We start from the raw sequence: 13,974 nt of genomic DNA on the forward strand, positions 1-13,974 counted from the left end.
GCGGCGTTGCCCCGCTCCGCCCCCGGCCCCCGGCGGCCCGAGGACGAGCCGCCTCCCACCGCCGCGGCCGCGGTCTCCGCCTCGGGGGCACCGCCGGCCCGGGGCGACGACGAGGAGCGGGACGGCGCCCAGGACAAGGGCAAGAGCTCGGGCCCCAGTGCCAGGAAGGGCAAGGGGCAGATCGAGAAGAGAAAGCTGCGCGAGAAGCGTCGCTCCACCGGCGTGGTCAACATCCCCGCGGCAGAGGTGAGCGGGCGGGGGGCCGCGGAGGGAGCTTCCCGGGGCCCCGGGGGGGCAGAGGTTCCCCACTCCAGCTCGTACTTTTATCCTTTCGCTGAGTTATGCAGGCCGAGGGTGATGGAGTTTTACTGTGAGCAAATGCTTCCTGGGAAGTTCCCCAAACGCAAAGTAGGACACGTGCTTTTCAGGCTTCCTGGCTGCGGTCTCCGATTCAGGATCCTTTACATTGGTGGAAAGACTACTCGTGGTTCCAGGACTTGCCCGCTTAGGGTTGTTTGTTTCTACTTCATCAGTTAGAAAAATTGATTAATGGTGATGACGACATACGCTGTTTAGTTTCCCACGTGCCCCTCGGAAGTTATCAGATTGTTTATCTCTTTTCTCTTGACAGTGTTTAATAGCACCTGTAAAGAAACGTGGCCTTAGCACTATGCGAGACAGCTTTATCTTTCAGTGTATCCAAGATGAGTGTATCTGAATGAGTGTATGCACTGTTTCATATCTAAGCTAGCTTTTGGGAAGAGCGCTCCCCATCACTCACACACACACACACACACACGCGCGCGCGCACAGTTTATTCTGAGTGGTATTTAGGACAATAGGAATGCTGTAGCAACCCACAGTTCTTTTTGCTAAGACGATCTTTCCGTGTATTTAAGTATTTGGCTCTGCGTATTCTGGAAAACATTTGTGGTAGGGTTTTTGTTTTTGTTTTGTATTTTTGAGCAGTCTCAACATTCCTGCAGGCAGCAACGTCTTTCTATTAGAGTGAGTGGTGAAACATTTTTACTTAGTGTGTAACCGCACCTATCTCTACCGTCAAAAATTTTTTTTCTAAGCAAATTTTGGTTACTTGAATAGAAGTGCACGAGTTTTGGGAAGTGATTTCCACAACTTTGTTTCACCCAAAGAAGTTGTATCATTTTCCCATTGGCTCATTAGGTTTTACTCTTAAAAAAAATTTTTTTTTTTTTTACTCGTGGCCTTGTATTCAACTTTGATACCTAGTTAATAATTAATAAGAATATGCTAACTTCAGTTGTGGTTCAAGTAAAAACATTCAGAGTAAGCTAGGGTATATGTCAAACATACCCAACTTTTTAAGTGTTAATATGATTTCCATACCTGGAAAATCACAGTTTGTCTTTGAAGGGTATATTTTTATATGCATGTTTCAGCGAGATTTTATCAGCCAGCAAAACTGTCCTCTGTGGTTTGCTACTTGCACAAAAGATCTGTTATTCATTAAATTGCTTTAAAAGGAATTCATGAGAGTGGTAATCAAATTTCTAGGGTTTTTTTTTTTTTTTTTTTTTGGTTGTTGTTGTTGTTAAAAATATGAAGATTAAGGGGAAACTAAAGACAGGGCTCTGGAAAAGCTACATTCCTCAACTTTATTTTTAAAAGTAGCTGATGGTCCAAATAAAAGAATTAGTCATTTTCAGTCTTTTCCTCATTGTTCATCTGACAGGGGTCTTATTTTGGGAAATATCTTGGCAGATGTTAAACTTTATTTTTTGTCAGGCTGCTTGTACTAGAATTGTTACTTCTCCAGTACCTTTTTTGTTTTTGTTTTTAACAAGCATTATGTTTACCGGGGGAAATAAGTGTGGTGTATCATGCGAGATCCTAAGAAACATCCATTGTTAATGCTCCTGCTTTGGGTTAGGGAACATAGTGCTGAGAATGTAGATCACTCCCCACTACAATTGAGTCTAATACTCTGGAATGTTTTTCGTTTGGGTGTTGGCAACTCCTAAATTTAATCTTCCTTAAAAACAAACAACCTAGGGTACCATTTTTTTTCTCTGTGGAATTTGAACCTTTTTTATTGAATAGAGAGTTGAGGACTGCTTTCTTTTTGTGGTAACTATGGCTCTATCTGTTGCTGTAGGACGCAACAAAACATGGTAATGTTTTAACGCAGTACCTAATTAGCAGGCATACTTGTTGAGTGCCTCCTCATATTTTCGTAAAAACAGCTTAAGTCGTTCAGATTATTTTAATAGTGGTAAATATATGACACAAAACTTTAAAGATGGGCCATCTTTATATTCTTCAGGTTGTATTTTTAGAATTGTGTGCCATTCATTTCTCCTAGTAGTTTCAACACTGAGAATGTCAGTTGGTATGGAGTTTCTTGTGTAATGTAGCACTGTTGGTTTAAGAAGTCATATCATATTTTATAAAGTTTTCAGGTGTGTAAATATCAGAAAAGCAGACAATTATTAATCTGTCAACATTCAAAAATAGACTTGTATTATATGTGATGTTGAGAAAGACTCTCTTATTTTCAGACAGTATTCTCAACCAAGTTTCTATTAGGAAAGTAGCATATAATTCACATGCAAAAGCCGATTTTTGTGGTTGATAAACATGAAGTTCCATCAGGAAGTATTTATTAAACATCTGTTTGACACATTCACTGTGACTTTCATTAACTTATCTTACTAATTACAAAATATTATAAAATTTGTTGTAAAGGCTACCTGACAACAATTAAAGATATCACAAACAGCAACAAGATAATATTAGCAAGGATGCAGGTCTCAAACTAGATGTGATGGATGGGGATGGGAAGCTGGGTGGGATAGTACTTGTGATGACTGTAATAAAAAGTGCAAATATACAGATGCTTATTAGTGAGACAAACTTTAGTTGTTCTTGATTACCAAGTTAGAGATTAAAAAATGTTTTTTTCCCTAAATTTTTACTTTGTCTACTTTTTTGGGGGAATAGCTCAAATTGGATAATTTGGCTGTTCTTGCCAGTAATTTTGGTATACGTTTATTAGATCAGTCAGATCTTTATTACATGTCTGTGTTCAGGCAGTATGGTAAGGGCTGTGGAAAAAAAACAAGAAGAGTAAGGCAGTGTATATTCTCAAGGAGCAGGGCTATAATCCTGGAAGAAGGATAAGGCATAATTATATGAAAAAACTTAAGTACTGAGTTAACAATTGAAAAGCCATCTTAACACAGCAAATTGTTTATTAGAAATATTTTATGTGTAGGGGTGCCTGGCTGGCTTAGTCAGTGGAGCATGTGACTCTTGATCTCAGGGCTGTGAGTTAGAGCCCCACATTGGGGTATGGAGATCACTTAAAAATCTGGAAAAAAAAAGTTTTGTGTTGAGGGGGAAGAGGTGATTGGGGCTGAGAGAAGCTACTGGTGATGAGGCTCTTGGGCTGAGACTTACATTTCTGTACCTATATATTTATACATCCATTCACACATACGTGTATACATACTTATGGTGTTTTAAATCTGAGTGTAGTGGTTCTTAATTGTGGAAGTGCATTAATATCATGTGAGGATCTTAAAAAAATGCTCCTCATGCAGAATACTTGCCCTCTCCCTCCCTGAGCCCCTTTTGATTTAATGGGTCTGGGATGGATCCCAGGCATCAATATTTTGATAAGCTTCTCATGTGATTCTACTGTGAGTCAGGGTTAAGAACTATTGGGCTGCAGTCTGGGGATACAGAAATGAATAGGACACAGGCCTTGCCCACAGGGCCTCTCAAGTAATATAGGGAACTGTGGTAAGTACAGTGTTTAATGCAGGCTGAGCAGGGTACCTAACCTAAGGAAGACGGGGATAGTTGAGGAAGGGTTCCTAGGCAGTACCACCCCTGTTTTCAGAGTGCTTGTGAAGTTATTGCCGTTGAATAGGTTTGCATGAGTGGGTTAACGGAGGTGGTTAATAAAATATTTCAATAGGTAAGGTCAAATGATACTGAAATTTTGATTTAAATACAAAGTTAACACGTATTGAAACTTACTATTTTCATAGTGGTTGGCTACAGTACTTTATGTTTTAATTAATGCTCACAGCAATCCCATGTGGTAGTTACTGTTTCTCTTTATATCCTCATTTCCAGAGGAGAAAATGGAGGCTTGAAGAGCTTAAATGACTCAGGATCACATGGAAAGTGAATATCTGGTAGAGCAGTATTTTCAGTGTGTGTGTGTGTGTGTGTGTGTGTGTGTGCGCGCGCGCGTGCGTGCATCTTGGGAGAGCGGGATTTTTAAGAATTAATTTTTAATTAATAAAATATTAAAAGAATTAATTTTTAAGAATCAGCCAATTTTGCAATATGTAGCTTGTTTTCCTATAACTTTTTATTTTTTTCTATAACTTTTTATTAGAGGTTATCTTAAATAATTTAAACCTCTGAATGGAGAAAAGAGTAAAAGGAACTGATTAGAAATTAAGGTCAAATTTGTAGGCTCAGAGATTGCTTCTGACCCTCTATAGTTTCCTTGGCAAAATTTTGAACACCAGGCCATCAGCATAATCTATTTTTGGCTAGATCAGAAAATATGAATCTTTGTTTTTACATAAGTGATATGTTGTTTTTCTGTCAAGATGGAGTTAAAACACCTACTCCATAGTTTGAAGGAGCATTTAATATATAGAAAGCATTTTTAAGTGAGCACAATTTTAAGTCATAATTATTCAGTGTATTTGTTGAACATTATATGGGACAAGTTTGACTAAGTAAACCATGTGAATCCAGGTAGATTAAGAAATGCCTTTGGTATGCCCATTATATACCAGACTGTCTACCTTTCTATGTGATGAGTCAGAAGAGGAACTAATAGTGACTCAGGGTTGGAGAAAATTGGGCTTGTGAATAGGGTAGATATAGCATAAACACCAAGGCTACTTAGATATTAAGCCCAGTTTTCCTAAATGTGAACTCATTGGTAAGGTAAATTGAAAATGGAATATTATCAGGATTTATAATGAGTTGTCTAAGCTGAGAGATCTTTTTCCATAAAAATAATTATGTAACTAAGTAGATGACATTTATGGTGTGCTTATTAAGTGCTAGGCACTGTTCTGAGCACTGTACATGTGTTGGTGCATTTAATTCTCACTACAGCCCTTTGGGAAAATGGGGCAGAGAGAGTAAATTACTTACTTGCCTGAAGTTACCTACACGGTAAGAAGCAGAGTAGAGATAGTCTGCTTTTAAAGCCTTGTGCTGAGTAACCGTTTTATATTTCGGTGTATTATATACTATATACCTAGTTTAAGAAAGACAAAGATTATTTTAGGAGTAAAATGTAAAATTAGTCATTTATATTACTAATAAATTTGAGAATAGCCCTATAATGAAAGGCAGATAAGGTGGGACTTTATTGGGAAAAATTGGCAGCAAATAAACAGGAACAGTGGCATCAGAATTCTTATTTAAAATCGCTATCAAGTTGGTGGCTTTATTTATGTTCTTTATTATTTCTACATTGGTTTTTACCACCTGTGATACAGGCCAGAAAATAATTATGCTATTTAATAGTAATACTAATACATGTCTTAGAAGTTTGAAATGATTGGCAAATATAGGAGTTTGAAATCTTCTGAGTGCTTTTTTTCTTTTTAAAAAGTAAGATAAAATTCATATACCATGGAATTAATCCTTTAAGATATTCAGTTCAATGGATTTTTGGTATATTCACAAAATTGTGCTCTGAGTGCTTTTATATTTTCATCTTAATTTTTCATTATGTATTTAGAACCCATGGAACCTAAGTTTTATCTTCCCACCGTATAAAATGCAGCAGAGTCAAATAATTCAGTGTCAGCTTTTCCTGCATTTCACAGAGAACATGAAATAATTGTAGCATTTTCTCAGTTTTTTGTTTTTTTGTTGTTGTTAAAAGCCTGGATATTATTTAAATTTATTTTATTAAACTTTTTTTGTTTATTTATTTATTTTGGGAGAGAGAGCATGAGCAGGGGAGAGGCAGAGAGAGAGGGAGGGAGAGAATCCCAAGCAGACTCCACTCTGTCAGTGCAGAGCTCCACATGGGGTTTGAAGTCACAAACTGTGAGATCATGAACTAATCTGAAACCAGGAGCTAGACACTTAACTGACTGAGCCACCCGGGCACCCCGTATTGTTTTTTTTTTTTTTTTTTTATTTTAGAGAGAGAGAGAGTGAGTGGGGGAGAGGGGCAGAAGAAGAGATTGAGAATCTTTTTTTTTTAATTAAAAGATTTTTTTTAATGTTTATTTTTATTTTTGAGAGAGAGAGAGTGCGAACCAGGGAGGGGCAGAGAGAGAGAGAGAGAGAGAGAGAGGGAGAGAGAGACACAGAATCCTAAGTAGCAGGTTCCAGGCTCCCAGCTGTCAGCACAGATTCCCATGAGGGGCTCAAACCCATGAACTGTGAGATCATGATCTGAGCTGAAATCAGACCCTTAACTGACTGAGGCACCCAGGTGTCTGGAGAGAGAATCTTTCCAGGGCTCGATCCCACTACCCTGGGATCATGACATGTGCTGAAATTAAGAGTCACATGCTTAACCAATTGAGCCACCCAGGCACCTTGGTTTTATGTTTCTTAAAACTTAGACACCTACTACCACTTGTTTGTGGTATAGGAGTTTAGTATAAGAGGTATTTAATTTAACTGAATGTAAAATTTCTAATTTATTTAAAATTTTACATGTCTTTCATGGAGATCTGCAAAGCTCTACTATCTAAACATTTGGGAACTTTGATTCAAAGTAAAAATGGAGTATTAAACCACCTAAAACCTTAGTCACGTTACTTAAATCAGTGTCTTAAAAGATGTGGCTGGGGGGGAGGGGATGGGGATGGGGACAACCTGTACCAGTATCACCTGCATTGTTTATTTAAAATGCAGATTTCTGGGATCCACTTCAGTCTGGGAACAGGGAGGGGTTACCCGAGACTGCAGAGTTTTAACATTTTCTTGAGTGAGTCTTGTAATTCTGAAGTTTGAGTGTACTTAATGTCCTGTACTGGTTTACTGATCTGTCAAATGAAATTGATACTGATTATCTAACAGGATTGTTACGTGAATCAAAATAGTGTTAAAAATGTTCTTAAAATGGTAAATTACAGCTACTGTGTAGGTTATAGTGATAACTAATTGTTGATGTCTAATGGAAATTTCTTATTGGGATGTTGAAAATTCATTTTTTTCCTGTTAATTAAAAACTTCATAGACATTTTAAGAGACAGCTTGAGCTACTTGGAAATTCAAAGCACCCTAAACATTTAGGTAATATCATATAGTTAGTGCAAAATGTTGTGTTTGCCTTGCTTCTTGTCCTGATTTTGTTAGAAGCCTAGACAACAGAAAAAAAAAAAAAAAGAAAAACCTCTAACACTTAATATATAATTTAAACTTCACTTTCATTCATCTTTCTTTCTTTTTTTTTTTTTTTTTAATGTGTATTTGTTTGAGAGAGAGAGAGAGAGTACATGAGCAGAGGAGGGGCAGAGAGAGGGAGACACAGAATCAGAAGCAGGCTCTAGGCTCTGAGCTGTCAGCACAGAGCCCAGTGGGGCTCGAACTCACAAGCTGTGAGATCATGACCTGAGCCGAAGTCAGATGCTTAACTGACTGAGCCACCCAGGCACCCCTCATTTTTCATTTTTACATATATTTAACAGAAAGTGTATAATTATGTTTTTAAATGTATTTAATAATTAGTTAACACTCTTAAAACAGATTTTTTTCTATCTTATCAAAATATTCCCAAGTGTATGACTTTTTCTCTTTTGTTTACTACTCTCACGTATTAAATCCATAGGCATTCTTAGCTAGCTAATTGATTCTTAAAGCATTTGGTTATTGCTGAGGGAGCTTTCAGTTTAAATCTCAGGCATTTGTGTTCATAGCCATACACCTACTGGTATAGAGTCAAGCCTTAGCCATCTATCATGTTCTCCTTGAGTTACTTAAAAATATGCTAGGCACCATGTCTGAATGATATTGTAAGAATATTTAATTTCTTAAAGTAACAAAATTGTATACCTCAAAGGGAGAAGCTGCTCCAAGTTCAAAACTTTGCATGTGAAAATTGGATAATAAACGTTTATTCTGTGATCATCTTTTTTTAAATAGTTTTTTTTTAAAAGTTTATCTAATTTGAGAGAGAGAGAGCACAGTAGTGGAAGGGCAGAGAGAGAGAGGGAGAGGTTGAGAGAGAGAATCCCAAGCAAGCTCTGTGCTGTCAGCTCAGAGCCACACACAGGGCTCAATCCCGGGAACCATGAGATCATGACCTGAGCTGAAACCAAGAGTCAGACACGTCACCGACTGAGCCACCCAGGTGCCCCTGTGTTTCACGTTCTTGACAAGACTTCTTGACATCCTATAGTGCAACCAAGCAAAAGTCGATCCACACCAAACTTATATAATCTTTAATTTTTCCTTCTGTTAAAACTAATGTGTTTTTCCTTGTGGAAATACAAGAAGAGGTAGAGAAACATCACCTGTTATCTTATTCTTATTTCTGATTTTTTTTTCTGTATCTACATAAAAATTGGAATCACATCATATAGATTTGTGTATTTAGTATTTAATCATGAGTATTTTTATGGTGTTATTCTTCGAAAATAAGTATGGATTTTTAAATGATTAGTTTCTGGTGTATAATATAGGGATTATTATTATTATTTTTTGTATTGTGGTAAAATGATAAAAATATAAAATCTTAACCATTTTTAAGTGTACTTTCATTGGTATTAAATACATTCATATTATTGTGCAACCATCATCACTATCCATTCCATAACTCTTTCCCTGTTGTAAAACTGAAACTCTATACCTGTTAAACAGTAACTCCCCATTCAACCCTCCCCCATCCCTTGGCAACTACCATTATACTTTCTGTCTTTATGGATGGATATGTATGTGTTACTTGATATTAAAATACTTAGGCATCACTTCTTTGGTAAAGGACTCTACTACTACTTCTCCCTATTATGTACCTGCTGATTGGCAGATAAGTAAGTTGTCTTAAGATAAACAGCAATATAGTTTTTTCTTTTCATGTATTCTGTTTCCTGAAACATTCTTCAAGACAAGCATTTGGGTCTTTCAAAGTGTCTCATAGGTACTAGGACCTTCAGATAATTGTGAGGGAAGCCCATTTTTCTTTTTTTTTTTTTTTAATCTTCTCTGTAGTCTTTGATTTCATTGGGAAATTGGTAATTAGAGCTGCAGTAATTATAAGTGTAAGTTATAACTCAACATAAAAGTTCCTAAAACTCATCATATATGCAAAATCACACAAAACTACAGGACATATAGAAAAATGGAGTGTAGGGGCATAACACTCAAAATGTTTTCAGTCACATGTAAAAAGATACAAACTTAAGACTAGCAGCACAATTTTACACATGTTAAATGATTAAGAAATGCATAAATGCTACATTGATTATGACACTTGACCTCAAAACAGACCTGAGTTTGCTTATAGTGGGTGTTAAAAGGGTGGCAATTTGTGAAGTGTTGGAGGAAGGGTTATCTGAAATTGGACTGAAACTGTAACACCACATGTGGATGGGTATGGCTTGTAACACAAGGAGTGAACTGGCAGATGTTTGAGATGTGTGCATTCTGTGTGTTTCTGGGACACTGTGTTTGTTGCATTATCTGTGTTGCATTATTAGTGTTTCTTTCAGTTGGACATAATGCAAACGCAACATTAGTATTATGCTCAACTTCCTAATGTATCAGTTGCATTGGAACAAATCCAGTTTTCTCAACAAATATTTTAGTGTATATGTATATACCCACATGCTTACATCTATCTGTACGTTTATGTGCACATCCACATTCATCTGTCCAAAATATGTGAAATGGTGGCTTGATAAGATCAAGTAATGAGATGGAAAAGGACTAGGGAGCAGATGTCACTAGAGATGAGTATACTTTCTTAAGAGTGTATTAATACTAAAAAATATACTGATTGCTAGGGCAATGGTAGCAGAAAAGGAAAGGAATGGATGGATTGAGAGGTATTTCACTGATACTAGAAAATTACATAACAATGCTTTGAGCTGGAAAATTTATCCTCAGCCTTCTTCCTTTTAGCTGAGTATAGCACACACCTACCCTCTGTCCTCCAGAGCTAACTGTACCCTGCTTACTATGTAAATCTTGCCTATTTTTTTTCTTTCTTTCTTAAATACTTGGCCTCTCCCTCTTGGTTCATCTTGCCATGAAGAAATGTTCTCTTAATTCTGGTTTACCTTCCACTTAACTTTTCTTAATTGCTCAATTTAAAGGCCTTGTTTTCATGTGCTCACCCCCATTACCTTGCTCATTTCCTGCTACCTAATTGAAATTGATCTCTTCAAGGTTGCTTGTGACTTCCTAATGGCCAAATGAGATAGCTGCTGCTTTTTTTTCAAATTTTTAAAAATGTTTATTTTTTGAGAGAGTGCAAGTCAGGGAGGTGCAGAGAGAGGGGGACAGAGTATCAGATGTGGGCTTTGTGCTGACAGCAACAAGCCCAATGTGGGGTTCAAACTCACCTCAAGATCACGACCTGAGCTGAACTCTTGATGCTCAACTAACTGAACCACCTACATGCCCCTGGCTTTTCTACTTTCAACCTGTTTGACTCCTCTGTAATATTTGCCCCTGTCATTCCTCGCCCTTTGATGCTACAGCAGTTTTGTTAGATTCTCGTTTACTTGGTTTACTCAGAATCATTTGAGTGCCTGCTTTGTGCCCCAGCTTCAGTGCTGGATGATACAAAGATGAATTACATACTCCCCAGTCTTTAATGAACTTTCAGTCTTCTCTCAGAGAAAAAGATAATTTCTTCGCTCAGGCTGCTATAACAGAATACCATAGACTGGGTGGCTTATAAACATCAGAAAGATATTTTTCACAGTTCTGGAGGTTGAGAAGTCCAGGGCATCAGCAGAATTGATGTCTGGTGAGAGAGCCTGCTTCCTGGTTTACTCTGTCCTCGCATGGTGGAGGGGGTGAGAGAGATATCTGGGATCTCTTTTATCAGGGTACTAATCCCATTTGTGAGGGCTCCATCCTCATGACCTGACTCCACTTTCTAAAGCTGTCACATTGGGGATTAGGATCTCAACATAGGAATTTTGGGGAGACACAAATATTCAGTTCATAACAGATAAATAGAATTTGGTATAATAAGAACTATGATGGATAAAAGAGCAGAGTACTGAACTAGCTAATAAAAGGGAGCCATCAATTACATGAGGGAGTCAAGGAGGGCTTTATATAGGATAAAGCAGTATTAAGCCCTATGACTAGACTGGTATGAAGGATTTCCCAAGGGGGGAGGGAAAACATGGTAACATTCTAGGTAAAGAGAATGGCATGTGTGAGGGCACAAAGCCAGGAAATAATAGCAGTATATTTTATATATATATATATACATATATATATATATAACCTCCTGTATGCTTAGCACTGAGTGGGAAGGTTTCCTTGCATTCTTTTTTTTAATACTTATTTTTTATTTTGGGGGGAGTGCAGGTGGGGGAGGGGCAGAGAGAGAGGGACAGAGGATCTGAAGCAGGCTCTGACAAGCTGACAGAGGCGAGCCTGATGTGGGGCTCTAACTCATGAACCATGAGATCATGATCTGAGCTGAAGTTGGACGCTCGATCAGCTGAGCCACCCAGGTGCCCCTTCCTTGCATTATTTTTAACCTTCACATTAACTCACCAGGTAGATTTTAAAAATATATTTCTCGGGGCGCCTGGGTGGCTCAGTCGGTTAAGTGTCCTACTTCGGCTCAGGTCATGATCTCACAGTCTGTGGGTTCGAGCCCCGCATTGGGCTCTGTGCTGACAGCTCAGAGCCCGGAGCCTGCTTCTGATTCTGTGTCTCCCTTTCTCTCTGCCCCTCCCCTGCTCATGCTCTGTCTCTCTCTGTCGCAAAAATAAATAAAAACATAAAAAAAAATTAAAAAAAAAAAAGATATTTCTCATTTTACAAGATGCCTCAAAGAAGTTGTGACTTGCCCAAAGGCCATACTGACAGAACTTGGATTTGACTGCAGATTTGTTTGGGTGCTGATGCACATACATTGGTTATCATTGTGGAAAGAGGGAGGGATATGTTCTAACAGGAAACTTTGATGTGCAGAGAATTCATGGTGGAGAGAGAATGGAGAACAGCTGAAGAAGAATGATACGGACCAATTGGGATGGATTTAAATGCCATGCCAAGGAATTCAGACTTTATTCTGCTGTTCTCTGTTAGTATTGTTGGCTAGGTATTTCCTTCCTCTGTCCATACATGTATACAATAACTCTGACACCTTCTGGAATGAAAAATTTTTGCCTGTCTAGCTTGAAGTCATTAGGAGGATTTTCTTGTTTGAAGGTAGGGATCCAAGGATAGTAAACAATACAAAGTCCTTTAAAAATTATGTGCATATAATAGAATAAATAAATTCAAGTTTCCATGTGGGTTGAAAAGAGATGAGAGGATAGCCTTTAAACAAAGTTGTACCCAAGTAATTCTCTTTATTATGAAAATAATTCTGTACTGTAGATTTGGGAATGACTTTTTTAGAGGAGCAGGATGGAGTGGAGTTGGGGGCTCTGCTGATACTAAATGGCCAGATTCTGTACTGTTACCATGGAGAAGTTTATAGTTTAATATTGTCCCTGGGTTTAGACTTTGCCCTGTACTTGATTTAAAAGCTGGTGTTTATTCCATTCCCACATTCTTTGAGTTAACCTGCAATATAGATGCTTGGAATACAGGTGCTAAAGGGTGAGCAATGCCTTTGAAACTTTTCTCACATATTATTTGTTCAACTTCCACAGATTTTCCCTTTCCCCTTCATCCCTTCTCTCTGTTATCTTAGAGGAAACCAAGTGCTTCTCAAAACTATCTTTTAGGAATAGTGTTTCTTTATTTTTGATGATATAAATATAATGCCCACTTATTTTGTAGAAAATTAAAAATAAAATCGCAAAAACAGGACTGTGCAAAGATTAGCTATAGATATATCAATTTGACATGTTTTTCCATTTTTATTTTTAAGCAATAGAATTATATCTTATGTACATTTTTATAAACTTAAATATGACTCTATCATGCATGTTATTTCTTTTTAAACTTTTTGAAAGAGATAAAAAAATTAAACAGCTTTTTGAAAGAGATGTTAATTGCTACATATATTTTATTTCATAAACATAATTCCCACTGTCTAGTGGTAACTGTTACTTTATAGTTTTGGTATGCAATTCTTGAGTATATATTTAGGCATACACACAAAAAATATATATCCAGAAATTTAATCATTCTACAAATACTGTTAAACCTTTTTGTTGTCAGTATCTTGTGAACATGTTAGTATGCCAGTAGAGATACAGCTGTGTTGTTATTCTTTTTTTAAAAAAGTTTATATTTTTTAGTAATCTCTACACCTAATATGGGACTTGAACTTGTGACCCTGAGACCAGGAGTCATACGTCCTCTGTGAGCCAACCAGGTGCCCCATTGTGTTGTTATTCTTAATGGCAGCAGAATATTTCACAATATGGTTTTTTATTAAGTTTATTTATTTATTTATTTATTTTTCAGAGAGAGCATGTGAGCGGGGAAGGGGCAGAGAGAGAGAGAGAGAGAGAGAGAGAGAGAGAGAGAGAGAAAATATACCAGGCTGGCTCTGCACTGTCAGCCTAAAGTCCAATGCAGGGCTTGATCCCATGAATTATGAGATCATGACCTGATCCAAAATCAAGAGTTAGAAGCTCAACCTACTGAACCACCCAGGTGCTTCATGATTTGGGTGTTTTGATACAGCTATAATACATTTACTACAGTCTTAGTACATATTACATGTTAGACACTGAAGTAGGCCTTTGGGGCATTTGAATGGTTACATCTGTTCTGTTTGGAGCACTCTCAGGATTTAGATGAACTCTAGTTCATCGTTTTGTCCTTGAGCAATTT

The 13,974-nt window shown here is 37.5% G+C and overlaps 1 protein-coding gene across 2 annotated transcripts in view; it reads left to right on the forward strand.

Annotated features, from left to right (window-relative positions):
- PAWR (pro-apoptotic WT1 regulator) overlaps positions 1-13,974 on the forward strand; it is a 144,867-nt gene that overhangs the window by 980 nt on the left and 129,913 nt on the right. For both annotated transcript variants that reach the window (XR_005795410.1, XM_040491351.1), the window contains exon 2: positions 1-246. Coding sequence is in view for 1 of the 2 variants with exons in the window: in XM_040491351.1 (XP_040347285.1) it covers positions 1-246 (246 nt within the window). In the remaining variant the exon portion in view is untranslated. The remainder of the gene's footprint in view (positions 247-13,974) is intronic.

Source organism: Herpailurus yagouaroundi, unplaced genomic scaffold (genome assembly GCF_014898765.1).
Source record: "Herpailurus yagouaroundi ecotype Mexico unplaced genomic scaffold, PumYag 182, whole genome shotgun sequence".
Taxonomy (NCBI): Eukaryota; Metazoa; Chordata; class Mammalia; order Carnivora; family Felidae; genus Herpailurus; species Herpailurus yagouaroundi.